The sequence below is a fragment of the Ambystoma mexicanum genome, chromosome 3q (genome assembly GCF_040938575.1).
Source record: "Ambystoma mexicanum isolate Mex_15411 chromosome 3q, UKY_AmexF1_1, whole genome shotgun sequence".
Lineage (NCBI taxonomy): Eukaryota > Metazoa > Chordata > Amphibia > Caudata > Ambystomatidae > Ambystoma > Ambystoma mexicanum.
In genome coordinates, this window is record NC_090926.1 from 1,084,425,215 (window position 1) to 1,084,452,922 (window position 27,708).

General features: G+C 41.6%; 1 protein-coding gene across 2 annotated transcripts in view; it reads left to right on the forward strand.

Moving 5' to 3' along the window:
* Window positions 1-27,708, forward strand: part of LOC138583277 (zinc finger protein 530-like) — a 367,448-nt gene that overhangs the window by 190,619 nt on the left and 149,121 nt on the right. For both annotated transcript variants that reach the window (XM_069655375.1, XM_069655376.1), the window contains exon 8: window positions 23,451-23,540. In XM_069655375.1, coding sequence (XP_069511476.1) covers window positions 23,451-23,540 — 90 coding nt within the window. The remainder of the gene's footprint in view (window positions 1-23,450; window positions 23,541-27,708) is intronic.

A 27,708-nucleotide genomic window follows, 5' to 3' on the forward strand; every position in this document is an offset into this window, starting at 1 on the left:
CATTTTTGCCCCATAGGGCATAATGGGAATGGGGAAGGCGCTAATTACGGTACCGCAAATTGCGGTACCGTAATTAGCACCCCGGTCCCTTTGCAGGTTTGTTTTTTAACGCCTGCAAAAAGCAAAGGGACCTTGTAGTAAGGTGGTAAGGGTTTACCGGTACCGGTAAAATACCGGTACCAGTAAACCCTTACCGCCTACCGTGTAATGAGGCCCAATGTCTGTTGAGAGAACGCGGACCACACTCATCCAACACGTAATAAATTATGAGGCTTGGTTCATTTGGATATGCTGGCCTTCTTATGTTTTGCATAACTGATCTCGTAGCCTCTTTATTCCATGTATTCGATTCATACGAAGCACCTGATAAGCACCCATCCTTTTTATGATCTAAGTACTGATGGGTTGTATGAATCATCTGCAAATCATTACCTTGCTTTACACCTTCAGCTTTTGGTAATTGGCGTTTGGTTTCATTGAATTTTTGATATATTAATTCTTCTATGAGCGTGCTTAAGTCTGTTCTGTTTATCTGAGGGGCCTTGTTTGCTTCATAGTTGGCCACCTCTAGATCAATATTTGTTTTTCCTGTGTTTCTATCGTTCTCAATTGTTCTTGGGCAATTATGTTATGCTTATCTGTAACTCTATCTTCAGATTGTGGAATACTTCCACTATTAATACTTTGAACATTTCCCTTTGTCAATGTATTTAAGACATGCAGCGAGCTATTTGGATCTTTATACTTTTGTTTCAGTAGGTTTTCAATTAGCAGACTTATTGTTTCGCTACTCAATTGTGTGTTTTTCAGTACTTGCCTATTGGACCCATCTATGGGTTCTTTTGATTGTTTGAATTCCTGTGACTCCATGGGGTAACCTATTGGTGCTATTTCCGATTTAGTTCCCTGAAGTGTACTCTTTACAGTAGTAATAGTAGGACTTGGCAGTGACTAACTGACTAAATGTCGTGGACACCTCTTTCTAAGGCTCGAAGATTGCTATCAATCCTTTCAGAGGTTGCTTTATTTTTCAGAACCTCCGAAAGCATGGAAGAGCCTTCACTATAACCAGGTCCGTCTATGCCTCCATTACTAACATTACTGTCAATCTCTATTTCGTTGATTATCTCATTGTTTGTATTATCGCTAGCTTTGTTTTGCTCTTGGTCTTTCTTGCCTTTGTCAGCTACCTGGCAGTCAGGCAGTCAGGCCATGCCTTACGTATGTCTACATTTCTCAAAAATGTTCTTGAGGATACTTTGCTCGCCTTTGCAATCTTAGCTTCTTTTTTTCCTTTGTTTATTCTCTTTCCTTTTAGAGATTTTTTCAACAAACATAGAATTATCATCATCACTTATTACAGTCACAGTGGCAGGTTTGTTACTATCCGGTTCTGCATTGACCACAGTTTCTACCAGAATTGGATTAGTGTGTGTCTCTGGCATATTGCAATTTTGTACATTTACCAAAGGTATCTTGGAAGGCAACACTTTAGTTTTTACAACCTCTTTATTCAATTCATTGTCGTATTTCGACTCTCTATCGATAACATTAATCCTGGTATGTGCTCCTTTATGAGCAGGCATGGAACCTTGCATATTTTCTATTGTCTCGTTCTGTGACCTGTTCATCAGATCATTAATAAATTCTGGTAATGCTATAAATGCCATCACCATTTCTTTTAATAGATTCGGGTGAGATTTCAGTTCGGATAGTATTAATAATTGTATCTCATTACTTGAGTTCTCTGATGTATGTACGGTATCAACAAAATGTTCACTCTCCAATTCGTCCAATATATCCTTATCTGAGTGCTGTGTCATCGCCAACAGGGCACTACCATAGTGTGAAAAACTTCGGGAGTGTCTGCATGCTTGCTGCTTACACTATCTGCTTTTTCCATGTTATTTTCTAGGTCAACAATCTGGTTTAACCCATTTAGCTCCCCGTCTTCTGCAAACAATGATTGTGAGCTTTCAATCAGTTCCACATTGGACTCGGCCTCTTGGGCTATCCCTTCCATTCTCTGTTCCAGTGAGCAATGATTAGCACATTCAATAAGGTCCTCAGTCAAATATGATGAGCCTAGATGACACGCTGCAGCAGCACGAGCTACGCTCATCCTAGTGGCCATTTGTTTAGTAACAAACTTATAACAGATTTCTATACACTCATTTTTTTTTTACCTCTAGGTACTTCTTAACTTCAAGAAAACCATGACTATGTACGTTCGCGAACACCTATGACGGTGCTTACAAACAGCAGGGAATCAAACGTACAAAGTGCAAACTTTTTTTCCTAGCCAACAAGACCCACAGACTCCCAGGCTAAACAGGCGAAATAGGCCACTTGAAAGGCCACATGCTGAGGCGCGCGCGCTGAGGGCGCGCGGCCTCATATTTTTATGGATACTCCCCCTCTGTGGGCGTGACCTATAGTAACAAGATAATATTATGTTACTATTACATCTATATCAAGTGTATATACATTCAATATCCTCTGCATATATATATATATAGTCACCAAGTCTCTGTGTCACGTGATCCTTGCAATGCAGAGCGTTGCTTATCCACAGCACGAAGCAAATTGAGATTGCCGAGCTGTAAGACGCTGGGAACAGACGCAGGGTCCACAAGCGAAACAGGCCACTTGAGAGGCCACCTGTTGAGGCGCGCCCGCTGATGGCACGCGGCCTCGTATTTTTATGGATACTCCCCCTCTGTGGGCGTGACCAAGTCTCTGTGTCACGTGATCCTTGCAATGCAGAGCATTGCTTATCCACAGCACAAAGCGAATTGAGACTGCCGCGCTCTAAGACGCTGGGAACAGACGCAGGGTCCACAGGCGAAACAGGCCACTTGAGAGGCCACTTGCTGAGGCGCGCATATATAATATATCATATCATCATATCATATCATAAATGCTGATAAAGCCTAAATCCTTGGCCCTTATGGCCTTCCATAAGTACCCTGAGAGAATGTGAACTCATGATCTGCCTGTTGGCTGTCGTCCAAGCTCTCCTCCCATGACAGACCACTTTCACTCACTTGCTGGATGACAACAGTCGGGTCTACGTTCAGTTCAAGGTTTCTTTGTTCTCTTTTCACCCTTTTTACTTTGGCAGGCCTTGTACAGTGTATATCACCATCACAGTGCTTGGCAATGCTCTCATGAGTGGATGTGGTTGCTCAGATTCATTGGAATTGGTGGGTCTTAACGATTAAGGCTCTGATTCCATAGAGTCTGGTTAGATAGAAGTACCTTCTCTGGAACTAATGAATTCCCAGATCCCAGTGTTGTGTGGACCTGGAGATGTAGTGCAAGGCACACTTGTACTGCTCATGTGCTCTGATGTATACACCATTTTGAGTATTCTATAGTGAAAGACAATCTATTGCTCAATCAACTTCACTCAACTTCACTCTTAGCAACTAAGGGAGAAAATGTCTATAGCCAATAAAAGACAGGGAGATGGCTTTGGTTGCAGATGTAATTCAGAAAAGACATATTTAAGTCAATAAGTGGTCGCAGGTGTGACTCCCCCATTTTTCCTCTGTTGACCTAATGTGTACCTGAGCAATTCACTGCTTATGGATTACGTAAGCATACATTTTCTGAGTGACAGACTTCTGGCTCACTGTAACACAATGGGTGTTTTCTCTTTTTTAGACCTCTAGAAGGTCAGACTTACATTCCTACCGTGTATTAAAAATACATATTAACACTCAATCACGGTCTATGGAGAAGTTATTCTATTGTACCTATTACATATGTATACTTAGTACACCATATACTTTTAACAACACTTACTAGGGGGCCATCGCTCAAAGGAGGGATATGGCACCCCTAGTGTAGAGGAAGGAATGACGGTGACTAATTCCAATTCTTACAAAAACAAAACAAAATTATTAAAAATCAGGCTTAGTGTTTTAATAACAATTAAAGAGAGCAATTTAGAAAAAATGGGGCATTTTACATTAGATAATGCCCGGTTCTAGATTTTTTTAGGGCTTTCTATGCATAACGTTGTGTACTGTTTTATTTAATTAGACAGCGTGATGCTAGCGCCTAGAAAAATCTCACACCTATTACTGATATAACACACTTAAGGATCCTTAACAATAAGGTCCTTACATACATATAAACTCGATAAAACAGACCTACAACTCAGGTCACTTTAAATTCTTATTGACTATGTCAGATTGCTTTATAACATAGATCATAAAAAAGCATGAGACCAGCTCATACTATGATAAGGTCGACCGGTTTCATAACCACACTTGTTTAGGTCATCTTCTTCAGGACGTATGTTTCAAGAGGGGGTGACTCCCTGATGGAAAAACTTTTTCCAAATATGTGTGTTCTTACTCCGCCATGTTCAAGCTTATGGCGCTGACTTATATTGCCAGTCCTAATGCGCATTGCGCAATTTGTCTTTATCCCAGTTCTTTTTTATGCTTCTAATACGCGTATCTCATCATGCGAAAAGTAGAAGGGCTGAAGGCGCCGTGGGATCGACTAGGGAAGCGGCTGTGTTGCTGCTTTCCTTAGATCCTAACGTGTGTGAACACTGTGGGGTCCGCTGGTCTGCTCTGTCATTAGTCACCGTCATTCCTTCCTCTACACTAGGGGTGCCATATCCCTCCTTTGAGCGATGGCCCCCTAGTAAGTGTTGTTAAAAGTATATGGTGTACTGAGCATACATATGTAATAGGTACAATAGAATAACTTCTCCATAGACCGTGATTGAGTGTTAATATAGACTTCTGGCTCAACCATCAGGCCTCGGGTTGCTCCAATTGGAAGTACCCTCAAAAAGTTTGCAGTGTGGGCAGTGTTTCTCTGCGAAATCTTCTTTGCACATGTCACCAGAAGGAGCCAGAGATAATAGGAAGTGTTGTCCATAGCTGTACTGATGGCAGTATGTCGCGAGGGCGAACGGGGAACCTTGCATCTCCCATTGCAGCAGGACAGATTCAAAACTGCTCCAGAGTGTTTCGCTACTAGTCTTTAAGTGAGGTGCCACCGAAGGGAAGGAAGCAGCTGCTACATACCTATTAACCCTTTGATTGTTCACTTAAGCGGTTCTGAGTAAAGTGCCTAAAAATTAAGTTGGAGGGAGAGGATGCATGCCTTTTTGACACTACCACCCCCAAATAGGGTGTTTAAATATGACTTACAGGCAAAACTGAACAAAATGTTTAGGGCATATATACCTTTGTCTTAAGGGCACTGAAATAGTTGGTGCATTAATGGCCTAGCAGCATATGGGAGATCTAGGATCTGATGGCTGAAGAAGGCAGAAGTAGCTCATCAGAAGAGCTGGGACTGATCAGATAAGGATGTGGTTCAGGTGGGGGGAGGAGAATTCCTCCTTAGATGGCCATTATAGCTATTTATGAGGTAAAACCTTTGGCTTTATATCTACAGCGTAAAGCATAAAATAGGTAGTACGCAAATTGTTTAAAAAAATATGAATGCATGGTAGATTTAACTGAATTCAGTCACTACCATTAGTTTGAATTCTTTTGAAAAGTTTGGGTCTGAAAATACCAAACATAAGGAGTGGGGGTTATGTGGGTGTCCCCCGCTCCCCATGTTCGGTATCTGCGGCCTTGGGGGATTGTGGGGGTGTCCCCCGCATCTTTAACAATGCGAGGGGAAAACCATTGATCAGGTCCCCATTTTCAATGAATGGTCAAAACGGGGTTTTACTGCATTCTAACCGCGAACAAAACCTTTGCGGGCAGGTCACTCAAATCCATAAAATACAATGATAATTTATACAGTGTCCGCTGATGCATACTTTGCCATTCTATTTCTTGCAATGTCACTAACAGTGCTATTACCAAAGTACATAGCTGTGTTTGTATCAAACTCTCATGGAGGAAACGCTGAGTTCGAAATACTAGCATTCACAGCTTCAGGTCACTTAAAAAACTTGCAACTCTCCTCAGTGATCAATTGTTCCATCAAAGCACCCTGCCCTGTGCAAGTCATTTAGAGCGCACACTTGCGCATTTGTGAAAGCTTTGGACCTTATCTTGAAAGAGTGGCTCCACACCACTCATTAGCACAGGCATGCACAACAATTGCTCTTCCCCTCTTGCCACAGTAAACATATGCCACTTCAAATTTGCTTACATACATTTTTAATTATATTTCCCTATTTCTGAGCTGTGAAATTATTTCTCCCTATCTAGAAAATCCTTAGGAGTACAAACTAGCCAATCGCATGGGTTAAGGTCTGTTGTATTCTGTAATCCTTAATCCAAGGCATGGGTGGCCAGAGAGTAATTAAGAGCAGGATAGTGCTTGGCTCGTGTACATTCATGGGAGGACCCAAGCAATGCAACATTGCCCTACCCTACCTTAGCTACAGGTTACATTGGACCTTGGCATAATTGTGCAGTTATTTGTACATCTAATGGCCACAAACATGTTTTGCGCTGGCAGACCTCTTAATGTGTCTGTTTTATGAATCAATGAGCTCAGTTTCAAAACAGATTAGAAAATAAAGTGTAATTTATTTTAAAAGTTGTACTTTGAAATTAGTTTTTCATTCGTTTACAAAATGCATATAGTGGCTATAAAATGCCAAACATTCATTAACATGTTTTGGCTTAGTAGCTGAATTGTACCACTTATCTCATCATCTCTGCTTTTTGGGAAGTGGTTGAAAGCTGATGAACATTTATTTCTACTTTCTTTAAGATTCAAACCCTCTTTTCAAAGATAAATAATTCTTGTATAGTGATTCACTATGAAGCAACATGTTGGATGTTAAGATTGATTTTCAGAACCTGCGCTGGGGGTGGCGGGGTTGTGATATGCCACCCTGTGTTAATGAAACGGGAAAAGACACTTGCATTTAGCCAACCTTCATCAGGGAAATGTACCTGAGCAGTGTTGCAGATGGCTTAATAAATAGTACAGGTCAGGGTTTTTATTTGATTTTTCAGGGCCCTAGGGTTGTTCCTGTCTCTCTAATCTAAGAAGTACCAACCCTCCCTAACCCAGGCGTCCCAACTCCACAGGTTAGTACACACTGCAGATGCCACCCTACTGTCTAGGATCTTACTAGTACTGGACGTGTAAACCTAAAGGCAGAATGCTGTCTCTGTCTAAACTCCCTCGGGGACATTCCTAGACTATCTTTAATCTATCCAGGGGTTAGAAATATAAAAAGGGGGTATTGGATTATGCCTTACAGACACTCTGCCTGGTGTTACCCTACCATGGACTTTGATAGGTAATGGTGTGTCCCTCGTATTGTTGGCATGTAACAGTTGCAGCTGTGGATTACTGTTATCTTTCTAGTGTTTCAGTTTAATGATATCGTACAGCTAGGATGGTTTCCGCCGGTATGCCTTTTGGACCTTTTAAGTAAGAGGGGAGACCATATCAGTAACTTCATAAGGGCTATGCCAGCTTGCTAGATGTATGTTCTGCCTGGTTGTAAGAAGCTTACAATATTTTCCACTTGGAAGCTGCGTAGTCTGTCTTCTCTGTTGTATGCCTTTTCTTTTCTGGCCTGAGCATCTTGCAGATGGGTTCTAGCCAGTTGGGTCACCGTCTCCATGTATTTCTCTGGAATGTTTTAACCATCAAGTGGTTGCTAGTCTGTTGGCTCTCATGTCCCTCCCATTATTCACGCATGATGTCTAGTATGTCATGGAGCCTCTTCCCTGGATTGAATACAGATCATGAACTTTCAGTTTTCTTATTATATTTCTTATGTACTTGTACACTTTGGTGGATAAGAACTATAATGATTAACAATGTTCTTATTTTTCTCCTGTTATCCTTATAATTGGTTGAACTGTTCAATTATTTTCTTGATCCTGATACTAACTGTTATATTCTTTTTCATTAATGGAAAAACTCTCACATGCTAATAATCTCTTTTTGCGAATAATGTTTTACTAAGTGTCCAAATCAGCGTGTAATGAATTATTGATCTCGACTCTAGTGTTGAATGATTAGTTCATGTTGGTTATGACTTGATATTAATCTATTGGAAGATATATACCACGCTCACTAACAATAGAAGCAACATATTAATTCATACTTATGATATGGAACATCATAATTTTGTGAAATGACCCCAAGCTCTCCATGAGAACAATTTTTTTAACGTGAAATGTAATTTGAAAGGTTCAGCAATGGATATTTCCTTGCTTATCAGGAGCCTATTAGTTTGTATTTATAAATAAGTGAGTTGTAATCCCATAACTTTCAGTTTATAAATAATGTAACATAGATTAACCATAAACACTCATATCCACAATCTTTTTCCACTGTTTACATTGGTGACATCATTACGTTGATGACATCACACGCTTGCATGATGATGCCATCGCCTTAATATAAATAAACAAAATGGCCGGCCCTAACCACACGGCCCACTAAAAATGGCTTATCACGGCAGGGTTGAATAATACCCACAAATTCTAGGTATGATTTTTGAGGATCAGCTATCATCTTTATTAATTTGTACACCTATATTTGCAAAACCTTATAATAGTTATATTAAGTTACTATATTTTCCTATCAGCATACAAGTGAATCAAGCACCAATGTGAGAACCTGTCTCTTAATTCCCCGCTAGGAACTCTTGAACAGAGCGTAAGTATGAAGCTGATTAGATATAAATAAGATACAGCAGCATACGGTGAGTTAGCTTATAATACAGTGAAAATTACTCGATCAATTAATTGGTTAATAGACCTTGTTTAGTGAATAACTAATTATATCTATCTTTCCTGATTACAGATACTTTCTCTGCATTTCAACATAATATCACAATTTCTTTATCACAGACAATTCTAATTAGATTAAAAAATGTACAATCAGGAGGTGAGCACTTTAGTTTTAAGTAACAACAGGTTATTGCATTTTAGAAATACTAATCTTATTTTCTTTCTTTCTCTTTGTGGACCCTCATTTCTTTTTCTTCTTTTACTTTTTACATGATGACTTAATTGTTTTGTGATGATCACATTTTCTATTTGTTCACATTTCTTTACACTAAAATCTGTGTTGCAAAAAATGCTTATTGTTATTTAACAATATTATTGTTATACATACCCTATATGGGAATGTAGAATTTAAGCCTTGAGAAAGACCATTGTTAGGTTGAAACACTTGTTGGCAAGCATTTAACTTAGTTTTCACACTCGTTTCATGTATTAATAGGCTTAATAGCTGCTGTTGCATATAAAGATTTCCACCTTGACTGATGACAAATAAGTGTTATCTTGAATTGTCCTTTCTTAATAAATATCATATAGAATTTATAATTGTCAACCACAATCTTATGTTTCTCAAAAGTCAGAATTCTGAGATATTAGATACCAATCTTATTGAAGGTTTGTAGCTAACTCAAGGACACATCCTTTTTGTTTGACTACTTGGATATAATGTATTTGCAGTGTACGTTAGTGTGGTTCTTGCAGTTTTACTACTTTAAGAACCATAATAGGTGGCACTAAGAAAAGAAAGGTACTACATTTTCTCTTCCCACAGTATGTCATGAGGGTTCCTGTCGTACACCAACAGTGATGGGGAGAGGCCAGTGGATGACTGTGGCATTTCTCAGACTATAAACAGAACCCAGGGGATTAGATTATTCAAATTCCGTCCATCTTCAGGAAAAAGAGCTTCCAAAGGATTCGTTTCAGAGTTTGATTAAATCACTGCACTACGCTGTCAATCTGGGTTATTCAAATGAGATCCAGAGGGTATTGATGTTCATCAGCACCTTCATCTTACCGATCATTTTGACATGAAACTTCAGGATATCGGCTGGAACACCTACTCTTGTGAAGAAAGGTATGAGAACTGTCATGATACTTTTGGTGGTGTTGCTTCGCGAAGGAAATGCTTCAGGATATCGTGTTGCATAGTTGACTATCACAAGGAGATATAAACTCCTTGTCTTGGAAGGTTTAAACAGTATATCCATACCGATTCAGAAGAAAGGGACCTGTAAATTAGCAGAGGATGTCAGGTGGCTCGATGACCATCTCTATAGAGGTAATTTGGCAAATCAAAACTACTTGACTTCTGCATATACCCCAGGTCATATACCCGAGGTCAGGTTGGAGTGTGCTAATTCTAATACAGCCTTCCGGAAGTGCAGTGGCACTAATAGTACCACTGTTCTTTGTCTTCTGGTGTGCCTGCCTAGAACCAAAGTACAGTCACCACCCAGAGTTTCAATGGTGAATGGATGGTGATTGGCTGGGTTCCTGCATTTAGGGATGCTGAGGCTGAAGACAAGCTGACCACTGAAACTGAAGAAACGATGAGGAAGAAGAAAGATGCCCGCAGCCACTTCTAGACGACCACAGGACCTTCTGTGTAACTGCTGCTGTGCGACCCCCTACTTCTAAACATCAGGAGAACTCTGAAGAGGTTGACTGTCACACTTAGACTGGTGAAACGGATCGGTATTGAGATGACCTGCATTTTGAGCTATCCCACGACGAGCTGTGACCTTCACAAGCTTCAAACCGCCAATACCATGGGACATGTGGCTACAGTGCAGTGCATTGTTATCCAAAGAGGAGCTTTCTCTGAAGTCCTGACCCTTTTTCCAACAAAGACTGTTACTAACTTGCTACAGAAGGCTTCCACTGAAACCTTCGAACTTTCTACAACGTGTGCCTACTGGTTTTGCCCTCCAATCTGACTCTGAGACACTCATAACCCTGATAGGTATGAACTTCTAAAGTGTTAAGCCTTTGTACAAATACTGTAAATCCTGCGAGGTCATCACTGATCCCCAGCCTAAAGTCTCCTCCCATGTGGCCAGGGGAAGGCAGCCGCTACCTGATCCTGACCTTGGGATTGGCATTATGAGGGAGGATCACACGGGAGGAGATGGCTGCCAGGAAGAAGTGATGAATCCCTTAGAAGGGACGCAGTATTAATCTTTTTGTGAGGATGAAGATCCTATCATTCCCAAATAACTGATGGCATGCTGTCCTTGCACAAGCCCCTACCATGTTAAAACTCAAAGACCAGTATATAAAAAACCAAGAAAGGCAAAAAGGGTAAAATTCTTCTCACGTGGGATATCAGCTTGGGGAAACCTGGAGCCTGCATTGCCACCAGCAAAGAGACTATAAAGAAGAGTTAAAAGGGCAAAAAGGCTACAATTCTCCTCACATGGGATGTCTGTTTGGGGCAAACCTGGAACCTGCATTGCCACCAGCACAGAGACTATAAAGAAGAAATAGAAGGGCAAAAAGGGTACAATTCTCCCCACAAGAGATGTCAGTTTGGGGAAATATGTAACCCATATTGCCATAAACAAATAAACAGGCAAACATTGTTCAATTCTCTTCATACATATTAGATGCTGGTGTGGAGAAACCTGGAACAAGCATTGCCACAAGCAGAGAAACATTCATAGTTGTGTGAAGTAGAAACCATTCCTAGCAGCTGAGTAAACCAGGAAAGGAGCAGTTGTTTTAAAGAAGTCAAAAGCTGTTGTTATGAAGAGTTTTGTGGAAAGACAATATTTTCTTCATCATCCTTCCAAACTATTGTGCAACCAAGAGATATTTGCTGTGCTATTCTGACAAAAGTATTCTACGGAAGAGACAGAGGTTACATCCTGATAAGTAAACATTTTGACATCTTGAGAAGAATACTTTAGGCCTCATCACGAGTTGGGCTGTAGCCCTTAAATGCAGTGGTAACAGTATTAGTGCCGCATATAAGGGCTGGCCCTATCACGAGTTGGGTGCTAAATGGGCTGTTTTACTTCCAGCCTTTCTCGGGAGGTGAAAATCCCCTGTTTTCGGCTGTTTTATCGCCGGCTGTATTAGCCCGCATAATTAGCGCTGAAAATGCCCTATTGAATCCAATGGACCCAATGGGGAATGGGGATTTACCGTTAACACCCAACCCATGATCCAGGGGTAATACAGCCGGACCGGTCGGTGATAGGGCTATTACAGTCAGGCTGTATTACAGCCGGGATACAGCCCAACTTGTGATGAGGCCCGTTGTGGAAGAAACATTTTAGTGCTTTGTGAAAGAGACGCTTCTTTACCAATTTGAAAGATGTGTTGGTTGAAAGAGACTTTTTTTTATTGAACTAAATAGAACATTTCTGGAACAGAGCTATCTCACGTCTTCCTGTATTGATTCAGGGGAAGGGACACAAACCCTGAACACAAGGGTCACTTTATTGGAGTTATAAGTTTGAGGGTTTGCACATTTTTGGTGAGCTGGAACCAGATACATTTACCTCACATATTTTGATTTGTATATGTTAGTGTGAGGGTCAGTTATATTTGGAAACAAGGTCACTTTTCTTTAGCTTTAGTTTGCTAGGTAGGAACATTCTTGTACGGATAGGGACAGATAGGTGTTTATCCTATCCCCTTTTTTCTTTTAATAAATATGGCAAACGTTGACAAAACTACAACTTTGTGTCCGTCTCTCATTTCTGACCCCTCACAAGAGTTAAAGGAAATCTTCCAGAAAGAATGTTGCAAAACTTGCGATTTCAACAAGAACTTTGTGAGTCCAGTGAGGAAACAAAGGAACTATTAATTTAAGTCGTACTGTTGCCATCCTATTTAAGAAACCAGAGGAAGGGAACCACCCTCTGGGTACAAGGGCCTCTACCTTGGAGAACGTTTTTGTTGGAGTCATTATAAAATGTTTGGTTTTGAACACTTTTTGCAAACATCAAGAAAATGACATATCCTTGCACCGTTAGTTGTTTTGTTTTAGTGCGAGGGCCAGGATAGGATGTTTTGGACACAAGGGTGGTTTTTCAGCTACTGACTTCCTGACAGACTGATCCTTAGTTTTGATTTTTAAGGGAAATTCCTCTTGGAATAGGGTCTGCTAGGCAGTCTTTACTTGAGTATATGAATACCTTGTGTCCGACTCTAATTTCTGACCCCTCACAGTATACTCGAAGTTCTTTGTACCACCTACAGCCCTTTCTCCCTCCTAAGATACGCCTGGCTGCTCAGCCATTGCTACCAACATACTTGTATGGTTCAGGCTAATACTAAGACATGTGTCCCAAGTATGAGTCTTCTAAAGTAATAACTTTGGTGGACTTTTGTAAAACTCCCTAACAATATAAATCACACCCCGCTGCTTCTGGTATTACATTTGTGGGGACTCAGGCCTTACTACCCTTTACATTTTGGATGGCAGTTGATGACCTCGTTGACGCCACATGTCACAGATGGCTCAATAATTACTCTGTGTCTCAGAGACAGTTCAAGAGGTTTTATTTGATTTTTCAGGGCCTATGACCTTCCCTCTCTTGTATAAAAAGCACAAAACCTCCCTAGCGCATGTGTCCACATTCCCCAGGTTAGTATATACCACAGATTCCACCCCACTGTCTACGTTCTTACTCGTACTAGAAGTGACGACCTAAAGGCAGAATTATTTCTCTGTCTAAACCCCCTCAAAGACTGATTGTCCCTACTCTATGCAGAGTTTAATAATCTAAAAGGGGGTATGAGATTGCACATTACAGACATTTTTCCTGATTCAGTCTCCTTTTTGTCACGCTCACGTGCACCTCCTGGTATTCATCTCTCACTGCTCTCCTTATTCCAACTTCACCTGCCGTCACTAATTATAGTCCCTGCATCTTCCTCCTCTGTCCCTCCGATATCTCACACTCCTTCTATGCCTTGCCTCCACTCTTTTGATGTTATTACACTTGTTTTGATGGTAAGTCCCTCTTTCACCCTACTCCTCCCCACTACCACTTTCTCTTCCACACTAGTCCATCCTCTGCACTGTTACTCCCGCTCCACAATACTACTCCCTACTCTTCACTTTTCCTTGATCTTCACTATTCCTCCCTTCTCTGCACTACTACCCACTCCTCCAAACTACTATCCCCTCCCACGCACTACTATTCCACCCACTGTCTACTCAAGCAACCTCCTGTAACTCACACAATCACTGTACATTCACTCCCTACACTCTCCTAAACACAATATTTTCACTATTTTCACTACTTTCACACACTATTGTCACTATTTTCAAACACGCCACATTCTTCCACATCCTTCCTCCTGCTGGTCGCTTGGTTTACTACCTTTGCCTTTTCTGATATCACCCACACAACCCACAACTTCCTGTTTCCTGAGGGTTTTTGTATCCTCTTCCCCCTCCTCTGGTTGGCCAATTGACACCCGCGAGGTGTTCAAAACAGCACCGGTTTGATATAGTATACTAACTCCCATACAATTTTCCTATGCAGATCCACTACATAACAACAATGGCGGTGCATAATTCAGAGTTTCTGCTTGTGCTGCTCTTAAGGTAAGTTCTGTCCTTTTATTGGTGGGGATTGCTTTTTGTTTCCCTGGTGGTGTAGGAGAATTCCACCAGTTTCCAGGCTTGCTGATGCATTCTCGCAGTTCGTGGCATTGGCAGCAGATGCTTTGGTGCTCCGACTACTTCACTTTGTGCTTCACTTACACTGGGCTGGTTGTATGCCGCTTGCGTAGGATCTTGGCTGGGTGAGTGTGTCCGCCGACTCCCTTCTTGCTCGTTTATCTTCCCTGGCATATATCTATGGACTCCTGTGGGGCTCCGATGATTCTCGATTCTTGGTCTTCGTGCTGTCTTTCTCCTGGGTCGGCTGTTTCTCTAAAATGAGATGAGAAAACCTGTCTAGTATTTGTATTCCAAGGCAATGAGTTAGGCAATTTGGTACTGCACACAAACAAACTGGAACATGGGGTGGGGACAGGAATTGGGGCCCTCCCAACTGCCACCGTCCCCCACTGGGTTATGACTGGCACTGGATTTCTCCCTGGCATGTCTCCCACCCCAGGTTGAGATGTGTTCCCACTCCCGGTTGTCAAGGTCAGAGCAGTAAGCCCTAGACTTGAGGAGATATGTGTGTGGTGTAATTGTTCAATGAGACCCACACACAGCACTCAAATAAATCAAAATAGACAGTAAGTATAAAAATACACAATTTAGTAGGCATTGGCACACTCTAAGCAATGCAAATCACAGCCAGGTTTTAATACTAAATCAAAACTAGAAATGTATATCCATTCACAGTTGGTGATCTCACTAGAGAGTCGGAATCGGACTGTATAATTGCCTTAAATAAGCCTTTTAGATGCGAAACATGTGTTGGCTCCGGCATGCAAACAAAAACTGACACTGCTAAACTTTGTTATTAGTGCCATCCGTTGTAATGCTGTAATGTTTTCTAAATAATACATGTTATCATTATTGGACATTTCTTTTTTGTTGGATATAAATACAATTTGTGGACAGCTCATGGAAAACCACAGTGGACTTTTTCACTATATGTATTTACTAAACGAAATTGTGTAGAGTGTCGGAACCTGGGAATTACGCTGCTCTGCAATACTTTCTTTTTAAGCCTATATTTATCAGGTGCTGGGACTCATAAACTCTGCACTTTTCCTTTTTTTTTAAATTTGTAGTATTGACATTGTAAGGAGCAGAATATGACCCTTTGCAGTCTAGGCTGCAGTGTTTGTGACATTGGGTTGAGTGGAGAGGTACAGCTGGGTTGCTATGGTGCAGTGAATAACCAGGGCTTTTTTGATTTTTGGAAAGTAAGGGGGTCCTGAAAAGTCAGGAAATTCCAGAATATGGCTGGTATGCCTGAGAAAGTGGAGTCTTTAAGCTTTTTCCTCATGTAGTGAGCAACTGTTAGACGTATGCTGCTGCTGGATCTTAATTTCCTCCTTTGTCAATATTGTGCTATGTATTGGAGGAATTCAGCTCTACAGCCTTTTAGGACATGGTGGGTGATCCAAAGATCTTTAAAGTGTACATTTCTCTTATCCATTGTTGGGGGGCTCCAAGTGCATGTGTGATGTGGTCCCTTCCGTCGAGCCATGGTAGCATTCTTGCCAACTGTTAAGATACATTTTTTTAGATCAGCCTCTGAAGGGAAGGTGTTTAGGAGGCCACCCTATTTATAGTAAACAGGGAAGACACTGCGAGGTTAGCAAAAACCCAATCAAGATAGAGCACAAAAGCAGTCAAAGCTTAGTCTCAGGAAAAGTGTGCAAGTGGTCTAGGGCTACAATAACTCCACACAGAACAACAGCAATAATTCAGGTTAGTCAGTAAGTATATAAAGATACAATTATTTATTATAGGGTGCAGAGGTCACTTTTCACACCGACAGCTGTTTGCGGTTCTCACCAGACCCCCAAGTGAAGAACGGATACAGTCTTCACCAGTGCAGACCCTGCAGGATACCTCACAGGAATGCAGAGGGATTATTTCAGCGGAGGTCAAACAGTCAGGTGTCGACATGCGATCTTGCAACAGTTAACACGGAAGCAGCCCCAGCACAGATTCGTTTGTTGTGAGATGGTTGAAAATGCAAGGGCAGGCAATTTATAGTATAAGAACACTTTGCACGCAAACCCACACCTAACCAACCTTGTACTAGTAGCCTTAGAAATTTCAGACTAGGCTCCAGAATCATTCAAAAAACTTGTCACTCCCATGTCACTAAAACTAAAACCACAACATCTACCACTACCTTCACTGGTATTGACGACACTAACGTCCCTCTTATAAACTCACTACGCACCCCATCTGCTCTCCAGCAGAAAAACTATCTTGATCAAAGGGGCCTTAGTCAACGCCAGATCCCTCCCAGCGCATGCCCTTGACATCGCCGATTTCATTACAACAGAGGACCTGGACTTCTTAGCCGTCACTGAAACTTGGCTACACGCAGCCTCTGGACCCTCTTTGGCCCTAGCTATACCTGACAACCCCACCATTATTAGAAGTGATAGAGACACCAATCAGTCAAAAGGTGGAGGAGTAGCCTTCATCTTCAAAAACACCCTAGAGCTTAGACATATCCCTAACAACCAGATTCTGCTGAGCTACTATCAATCAAACTAGCGTTATCACATAACCAAACTGCCACAGTGCACCTTATCCATCGACCACCAGGACCCATTTCATCCTTCGCTGATGATATCTCTACCTTCCTCACTCTTAATACAAAGCCCAACACAAAATAATACTTCTGGGGGACCTTAAACTTGGATTCCAAGACCCAAATGACATTAAAGCCCTCAACCTTCCCAGCTCATTGAGCAACCTAGGATTTAATCATCACATACATGAGCCTACACATACCAAAGGGAGAACCCTTGATTGGCTCGCTGACTTGAACTGTAGCATCAACCTGATATCAGTCACCCCTTGCATCTGGTCTGATCATCACTAGATAATGTTCACAGTCAAAGCAACTCTGCCTAATCTTATATCCAACATTTCTCTTTCTATTCAAATCCGCAACAAGAACGACATTACTAAGGAGAGATTACTACCGACCATCCTCCCCATACTCAACAAGGCCGCAGTCGCTTGTTCTGACCCCACAGCCCTTGTATTTACCTATAACCAAACCATATTAAAAGCTCTAAACTGCATAGCTCCATTAAAATTACGCAAACCTAAACAGTGTGCGCACCTCAACTCCTGGTTTACACCTCAGCTTGAGAGACTTACGCAAAGCCAAAAGAAGTGCAGAATCACTTTGGAAAAGCCATCCAACAGACTCTAACAAAAAATACACTGATCTCTGCATCAAGGAAGCAATTCTCACAGCAAAAGAAGACACCTATAATAAACGTACTCTTCAGGCTGAATCTAATACCAAAGAGCTCTTCAAGATCCTTAAAGAACTCGAATCTTCCATAACCCCAACAGACAAGTGCAATACCAATGCTGCCAGGTGTACTAGTATACAAAAAACACTTATGGATAAAATGACCACTTTAAAGAGTAAAATTAACAATAAAAAATATACCTTGATGACAGACCCCCCCTCTAAGGTATCTGTCCTCAGCCCGTCAGCACCTACGCACTCCTGTAAACCATTCAGCTTCTCTCCATTATCCATCTGGGAAGTAGAAAATATCATCAAAAAACTAAAACCCTCAAACTGTCAAGGTGACTCATGCCCAGCACCCATCATCACGGAAGCTGCCCATGACTTAGCCCCATTCATCACCACATTTATCAACGCCTCTTTAAAAGCTGGCACTGTCCCTGACAATGTCAAGGATGCATGTGTCATACTTCTTATTACAAAACCTACACTTGACCCTAGCAACCGATCTAACTACAGACCAATTACCACAGTGTTTCAAAAAAGGTAGCAGCCGCTCCTCTCCAGAAAGAACATGGCATGATAACCTGCTCTGAGATGAGAGTTTGCAGCACACGCTTTTTGCTCACTGTACCTTTCACAGATGGGAAATATCCATTTGCATATCAGTCTTTGTGCCGCCCACATGGCCAGTCCAGCAGCAAAATGCTATGGCAATTCCTCTCTGAACAAGAGTACCTACAGCAACCCCATACACGTGTTTCAGCCTTGTTGGGCCTCATCAGTGAGGTAAAGCTGTGTCTCTCTGCGCACAGTGAGCAGGGAGTCCACGTCTGGTTGCCCCCAGGTAACTCAGGGTGACCAACCCCAAGTTCCTTGTAAATATTTCAAAAAAGGTAGCAGGCGCTCCTCTCCAGAAATAACATGGCATGATAACCTGTTCTGAGATGAGAGTTTGCAGCACACGCTTTTTGCTCACTGCACCTTTCACAGATGGGAAATATCCATTTGCATATCAGTCTTTGTCCCGCCCACATGGCCAGTCCAGCACCGAAATGCTATGGCAATTCCTCTCTGAACAAGAGTACCTACAGCAACCACAGTGCCTTTCCTCTTGAAAATCTTAGACCAAGCAGCCTATTTACAAATTCAGGAATACCTCAAGGCCAATAGACTCTTCGGTCTCTGACAATCAGACTTCCGTCCGAAACATGGCACTGAGACAGCCCTCTTAGACCTTAAAACAGAAATACAGGACATTAAAGACAAAAGGCAAGATAGCTTTATTACTACTTCTTGACCTCTCTGCAGTGTTCGACTTGGTCGATCATCAAACTCTCTGCTGCTATTTAAAAACCGCTGCCCATTTCTCAGACGAGGCCACATCATGGATCAGGTCATTCCTTGCAAACAGAACCATGCGTGTTTTCTCCCCGACTGCGTCAGCTGATCCTTCGCATGTTACTTGCGGGGTCCCACAAGCGTGCTGTGTTTCCCCCGCATTATATAATGTGTTTACTAAACCATTATTTGATATTGTTGATTATCTGGGTATCACCTACACCAACTATGCGGATGACACCCAAATACTCATTCCTATTATTACGCAACTGACTCAAAGGCTCTCAACGAGGTCTACTCAGTCATCGAAGCATGGATGGCACAGCACGGATTATGTTTAAATGATGATAAGACTGAGTTACTCATCCCAGGCTCACACCCACGACTCAACAAACTGAACCCTGCTTTCAATGCTTTTATCATCGATGGGAACACCATTAAGGTGTCAAACAACACCAAAACCCTCGGGTTCCAAATAGACTTGACCCTCTCCTTGACAAAACAAATCAACTCAGTGGTCTCCGCTTCAGCCTACACTTGTAAATTGGTGACAGCATGCAGACCCTTCATCTCCACTCATAACTGCATCATCCTGGCAAGAACCCTTGTAATGGCCAAAATTGACTACGCAATGCCCTTTACCTACGTACTAGCCAAACTAACATTAACAAGCTCCGAGTAACCCAGAATAATGCTATCAGAGCGGCCTTCAATATCCCAAGAAAAATGGACATCTCTGACACCAGACGGAGCCTCCACTGGCTCCCTGTGTCACTCGGAATTTCTCTTAAAGCCCTCGCACTTACACATAAGTACCGAGCCTATCAAGCCCCTGAATATCTGTCCAACCGTTTACAGCACACACAGCTACCCGACCACTTAGATCTGCACACACACACTCACTTGCTATACCTAGATTTAAACCACTGAATGCAGTGGGGTCCAGTTTCCCAGTCCTTGCCTACAAACTTTGGAACACACTCCCCAATTCACTGAGACCTGAACCCCGTTACATCACATTCAAGCACACAGCCAAACTTTGGCTAACGGAGCAAGATCTAGCCACTACTAGTGCATAAATGATACATACCTGTCACGCTCCAGCTATGACCAGACCAACAAGACCCTCATTTGGGGTCAGCTTTAGCTACTTGTTATAATTGTGTGTATGTTCATGTGTATATTGTGCTTGTTCTTTGTAATATATGCCTCCTATGTGCTACTATTACCTGTATCATGTACCTCAAACAATGTAACTTGAGTTTGTTATCTGTAACCTGTGTAAGATATGCGCCCAGATGCCCCTGGGCTGGGTGCGCAATATAAATAAACCAAATACAAATAAGCTGAAGATCTTGCAAGTTCCAAAGCTCTGCTTGGAAGGCCGCACCGAGGTAGCTCAGAAGGGAGCTGGTCAGTCCACCGGGTGGTCCAGGGACACTTCCAAAAGGCTTACAAGGCATGGATCCTGGGGCAGAGGTCTAGATGGGTGGTCCACACCAGTCCAAGGGCCGAAGCATTAATTAGGGTCTTCTGAGATCAGGCAGAGGAGCAGGGCTTCACCAGCCCAATCACTGGTGTCGATGCTAGTCAGCTGCAAGAGTCATCCTCAGGTCGTCAGTGGCCTGCGTTACTTCATAGGTTCCAATGATGATCTGTCGAATAGCTGCAGGAGCCCTCCTTTTATCCAAGATTCAGGCTGGGAGCATGCCCAAGCCCACCAACGCTAATCTGCAACATTCAAACATCCCAGGGTTTGTCCAATCCTGGACAACCACTGGCCATCACATCCATACAGCAACAGACTTTCAGGCACCAGAGGATGTGGACTGGGGCCAGACAATCCTGGCCCCCTCCACTGGATCACACACACAAAGCCGACAGGCCCACGAAAGCAGCAGCTTTCCCCGGGAAATAGGTATCCATATATGGCAATTCCTGACCTGGGAAGGCAGTAAGAAGGCCAAAGAAAAGAATTGCCAAAGATCAAGCGAAAAATCTCATATTGTGGTTCTACCACCTTTAGTTGCCACTTTCAGTAAATGCAAAAGTGCCCAGAGAAAAATATTACACAAATAGTAAAAATCACGCAGCTGCCAGTAGCTTTTTTTAGGAACATAGTCAAAGTAATCAAAATGCCATTAGGTGAAAAGTTATAAAGATACAAATGGCCTCATTACAACCCTGCCGGTCCGGAAAGAACGGTGGTGCTGAAACCGCCACCACCATTCTTTCTGGACCGGCTAATTAAGAGTCCTGCAGGCGGGAGGTGTCAATCCCGCCAGGTCTGACCTGGCGGGTTTAACACCACCCGCTTGCAGGCAGGCATGGAAATACCGGCTCTGTCATAGACGGAACCGGTGTTTCCATGGTCCCCATCCCCATAAATTCCCGGGTCACTGGGGTCATAATGCCCCGGTAATTCCGGGAATCACGGAGGCGGAGTGGTAATACGAGTCTGGCGGTAACCTGCTGTTTTTTCCGGCTCGGTTACAGCTGGACTCGTAATGAGGTCCAGTGTATCCTAACTGCACTTCACTGTAAGGTGATGTGTGAATTGTAAACATACAAGAATTCCATAAGAGAGACAAAGCCGCTCAGTACTGACAGTCTTACAAACTAGTCAGTTTCCCCATATGAATGAGTGAAACAGACAGGGGAAGTAAAGCAGAAGGCTTTAGTGACCTCCAATAGTCAGGACAGGGTTAAAAAATAAGCAAAAAGATTGGGGTCCCCATAGGAATCTATGGAGGGAACAGTGCCAAAAGGAAATCTTTCCTTTACCATTTAAAGTTTATTGAATCATTAACATATACAACAATGTACCACATTGAATCAATAACATATACAACAATGTATCAATTTCCTGCTACCCGCACACTGTGTAACCTTGTGCGCCCACCCGTACTTGCGCCTATACTGTTTATATTGCTTTTCCTCCTTACTATGCTCTGTCTATACTTCCATTGCCTACATGTATATTCTATATTTGTAACTAAGCTTTGCATACTCTTGTAAATGCTGCGCCTTGATACCCCTGGGTATATCTGTGCATTATAAATAATAAAACAAACAAACAAACATGCCATAATATTAAGGCCCTTATACTTCAGGGATTAAATGTCACAATTTCCTTTTGTTCAAGAAAGATCATACCTGCTTCAACCTTTCGTTGGTATACTGTGGGTCCATATCTGTCATGTTTTTAACAATTGAAACCATTCATATTCAGAAGCAAAAACCAAATAAAGAATACAGCAAAGTAAAAAAAAACATAGTTGTAGATACATCCATATTTTCAGTCATGAGTACATAGTGAGATGTGATTAGCGGATTAGAGCTATGCGGGGATATGAATCGAGCAGCATAGTCTTCTCATCAGAGTAATGAGAAGGAGGACATTTCATGCAGCCTATGGTGAATGTTGTGGTTATCAGTGTAATTTACAAACGTGATCAGTATCTGCCAGATACTTTGACAATTCGCCCCTCATTGCCCCTTCAATTTTGGACATAGCTGCCACATAACACATTCTGGCCCACCATTCCTTTATACCTGGCGTGTCTTGCGATTTCCAGTGTTGTGCATTTACTAGACGTGCCGGTACCAGAAAAAAGGTCATCAGTCCGTAACTTCTGGCGTTCCGTTTATAATGTCCCAGGGTATCTTCATTACCTACGAGCAAAATCAAGGGATCCATCTCCAATTCCACGCCACATATTTCTCTATTTGCGATACCACTGCTTGCCAAAATGTTTGAATCTGAGGACATTACCACCACATGTGACACAAATGTATAAGGCACACAGAAAAAATATACTCAACGTTTTTCTTGTGTAGGGTTGGCTTACTTTTCAATCCGCTGGAAATATTTGCGAGCTATCAGTTGTACAAAACAATTTTGCGTGTTCTAACCAGAGACAATTGAATTTCAGCTCTCTATGGGGTTCCCTTTGCATCTTTCAGTATTTTATATGGTATCTATCATTTTCAACTGTCAAGGGCAGTACTTTTCCACTTCTTTTCAATCTTCTTTACTACGTATTCACCCTCTCATCTTGACTGTGAATTGCTCATGAATTGATAGTTGCACGAGGCTGTACCCTACAGTCTTGAGTGCATCATATTGGAATGTAACCTGGTTCAGAACGGCTAGTCGATTGCCTTTTGTACCGCAATTCGTGGCCAAATGCTTAGATGTGATTGTTGCCAAAAAGGAATAAAGAACACCCACGAAAATATGTTCTTTCCTATTTCTAGCTCTTTTAGTCTGCTTTTGCAACACTCCCGCTAGCCCCTTTACGAAGTAGATTCATACAGGCGGGTCGAACTTAAGCAGCACTTCGCCATATATTTTTATCCTGGTTTACATTAGTGTACGCAGTGCCAGAACTAATATGTTCTATAGGTTACAAAGAAATCACTGAGTGCATTACAAGATTGTCTGTTTCATTATGTTTCACAGCATATCCATTCCACAATACTGAAGTAGACACAAGTTTGATGGATTTTCATTTCCCAGACAGAAGAGGAATCGGCATCTGCCCCAACTCTGGTAAGAACTGAACATTAACACATTTCCATCAAGGATTCTAAGGAACCACTTCCTCAGATCAGGTTAATTTGCAACCATTCCCTTCTTTGTGTCTTTGGAACTTTTCTTTAAATTATATACAAGCAAAGTGTTACGGTGTACAAGCTTTCAAGATGTTTTGTTACCAACCTCTGTTTTTTTCCAGAAGTTTGGGGCCAGACTTCTTAGAAAACAAGTAGAAAACAGCCATTTAATCCCCAAGTATGATATGAATCATTTAGAAAAAATGCTGAGTAACCTTTGGCTTCCACACCCGTTTTAAGCACAATTGTTGAATGCATATAATGTGTGTTGTTTCTCTGTATTTTAAAAAAATGTAACACTGGTTGTACAAATGTTTAATTCTTTAATGTTTTACATCCTCATCCTGGGATCTTCGTTGGTATTCATATAAACTGAATATCTTCACCCATGTGCTGGATCTGGAAACACCTATTTAGGTAACAGAGAAACCTCACTTTCCTCTATAGCAATAATTACAAAATGGCATCATACAACCTATCAGGCTCATGTTGTTCTCATGTCTCCTACATAGTAAGCCCTACCCTCAGAGAGAAGGACAGATAGGCAGATTTGAATGGGTATTGAAAACAGCCACTGTACCTTCGTTGCAGCCATCTGTTTCTCACTGTCATCATGTTTAAAGTCAGTGCTTTTTTTCTGATCCTGAGAGATGGCTCCAGGAACAAGTTCCCTGCTTTTAAAAGCTTTTTTTCTTGGGAATATTCTATCATTCAATTTTTTTCTATCACTGCTCTTTTCTAAAATCTAGGGAGATTATTTGTGTTCACATTTTTTCACTTAACCTTTCAATCCTTAATTGCAATAATGTCACTTTTTAAGAAATGTGTGTTAGGGAAAATTCTCATTTCTGTGCTAATCCCGTTCAACCTTAGAGACCCGCAGCTATTTTGCTGGACTTTAGGACTTTTTCATTTTAACCCTGGAGTGAGCAAGCACCTTTTCTCACTCTTTCATGTGTTTTGACCTGATTTGGATTATGTGTTACCTTTGTTTTGGAAGTCTGACAAACTCCATATGCATCTACTTTTTGTATGGTGACACACAGCACCTTCAGTGCAGTGTCACAGAGAAATGCTTTAGATTTCTTATAAGGTTTAAATACATTTTCTTGTGTGAACTACTATTCCCAAGAATAGTAAAGTGAATTTGACTTTACTTACCTTTTCTCTTTGTGGCTCCAGCACTCACCGTCTTATGTGGAGTGCTTGGGGGTTACTTAATAGCCCCTTTTCCCACTTACTCATGTAACATTTTTTATGTCACCCTCACTAATTTAAATGGCTGGTGGCAGTGGTTTAATGTACCTACCATTGTGCTTTTCTACTGCAGGTTGAATCTTCAGCTGCAGTTTAGCACCCATGGGTGACCATTTTGTCAAAATGACCCGGTCTTCTTTTTTCGCCATTTTCTGTTTGTGAGGTCTTTCTTGGGTTTTACTTTGCGCGCCAAACCAGGTTTGAGCCCTTTGTTTGTTTTGTACAACAAAGCGGTGGGAAATTTAACCTAATACTTAAATAATTGTCACGATAATGCATATATCCATTTGTTTGTAATTGGTATGCAACAAATACGCACACTGATGGTCTATCCGCATAGCAAAAACATTTTCAAAATCTTATTTGATTGCACTTGGTTAATTTTCTGTTTTGTACTGAGATTACATACAGGTTTATGTTCTGTCATGCCATCCTTGAGGACAACAAAGGTCGAAAAACGTGTCGACTTACCTTCTTTGTTAATAAATCATCTATTAGAAGATTTGAGGATATAAAGAAGTTATTATTGTACCAACTATATGCTTACTCAAGTGCAAGAGGCAGAGCGTGAAACACCATTTCCCACCACTTTGTTGTCCTGTTACCTATACAAGGCATTTTTTGGGTTGGCCTTGGGGAATAGGTGATGCAGCTTGCCATTTCACAATATTGTTGTCATAGTGCACACTCTAAGGATACAAACCCATACGTATTTGGTTTTGTTTCTTTTGCCTTTGGCTGTTTCAGGACAGTCATGCCCCCAGTTAGAACTGGTTACAGACAGGCACAGCAGAAAACAAAGAACAACGTTTCTGAGCCCTCCACAATTTCCTGTCCTCACAGACACACTGGAGCCTTTACAAAGGGATCTCGCCAAAGACAAAAGTCAAACCTGGACCTCTCCCATTCGGTACGGCAGAAGAAGGACCAAGAAAGGACAAGCCATCTTGAATTGGTGAAAAAACCACTGTCACCATTTTGGGTTAATGGTGACGCTTCTGTGAAATACTGTGGCTGTAAGTAAGCCTGGGAATATAAATTGCACAAAAGTAGGTAGGAAAAAAACACTGCCACCACCCATTCGGTTTACATTGCCACTGTAACCAAAAAAGTTAAAGGAGCAGTGAGAAAGGGGATACAGTGTAACCCCTCAGCACACTGCATACGGTCGGGTGTGCTGATCTCCCAATAGAAAAGATAGGAAGGATAGTAAATATCCCCCTGCACTTGAGAACATGATAAACACAAAATGGGGAGTCCCCTAAATGAACCACTTTAATTTTTGATATTCTTTTCAAAGGCACAAGGCATATTTAGGCAGAGCCATTATTTAAGTAATGGACAAATCAATGGAAAGGCCCACAAATAGGTTAAAAAGAAAAAAAGAGAAAGTAATTTATTGTGCAGGCAAATAGGTACTACCATGTAACCCTAAAAACATATATATATATATATATTTGATCTATTTCAACTTTATACAATTTGATCAAATCAAATAATATTCCTCATATAATACATATCAACATAATTGAATTGCCACTTCACACCTGGCATCCAGAATGGGCATATCCTGTATATCAGTTGGAAATGCCCTGAATAAATTAGAACATGCTATTTGGCTAGATGCTCAAGGTCAAACAAACAAGACCAATTTGTGTTCATGATACATAGGTAAGAAGCGTCAATGAAGACATGTGGGTATGGTTGCAGGTATGAATTAATCACTTTAATATATGTACTGTTGGCCCTATCTGGCTAAACTAAATGGAAACCATATATGCCAATATCCTGTAACCGTAGCAATAAGGACTAGACACACATCCCAGGTCTACGTCTCAAATACAATCACAAAGCAGGGAACTGTATTTAATGCCACATTGAGGCAGGGGGGAGGTTTCAGTAAAAGATGGATTTCGCTGCTTCTTCAGGACCCCAATGGAGGTTGGAGCTGTGGATGTGTTATAATAAAAATTAACAGTAAATATTAAAACTGAAATAAAAACTATATTTATAGTCACAAAATGTTAAAAAGGAAGGGGTATGTGATACTGCCAACTTAGAATACACTAGTACCATTGCCTACCTCGTGTGCCGACACCAAAATTGGGGAGGACCTCTAGTATTAAAAGAAAAATAACGTTCATCCAAAGAAAGCCTCCCAGTGAATGAAAACTAAAAAAAGATCCAAGTACCAAAGAATAGTGTTGTGCGGGAGGAGATAGACTCTCCATGCACCCATGTAGCACCCAGTGGGCCTGTGTCCATCAAGTCATACACCTACAAATAGTGGATCTACTCAATAATAAAGCTATGTCCAGCTATGACCAGCTTTTGGAGAGAGTTCTACACCAATGTTGAATCTAATGATGTTCTTTGATGAAATCCTTACGTGCACCTTAGCTGTCACCACAGTTGTAGTACCTCCTTCTGGCTTAGGGATACATACATATGAATGAGATGCACCATTGTGGTACCTCAGGTCTCATAGTTATCAAGCACACCAAGAACATAAGTGCCAGGGGCCTCAACATCCCTTCACAAAAATGTGAAAGATTGCTTAAATCAGGTTGTGAATTTATTTCAAAAGTGAAAGAGGAAGGGTAAGGGTAAACATTTCCCAAAATGCTCCGAAGGCCATTCAAATATTGCTCTATCTGCTAATTGCATAAGGGGACATAACGTACTCACCCTGTTCAGGGTCACATCCGGGTAGTAATGGTGTGCAGGGCACAAAGCTGTTACCCAGTGATAGTCGTCATATGCTCTTCGATCAGCAGGCGCTAGCTTTTCCGCTGCTGAAACATATAGGTGCACACAAATTAGCATTGAGAGCCTAACTTCATCCATTT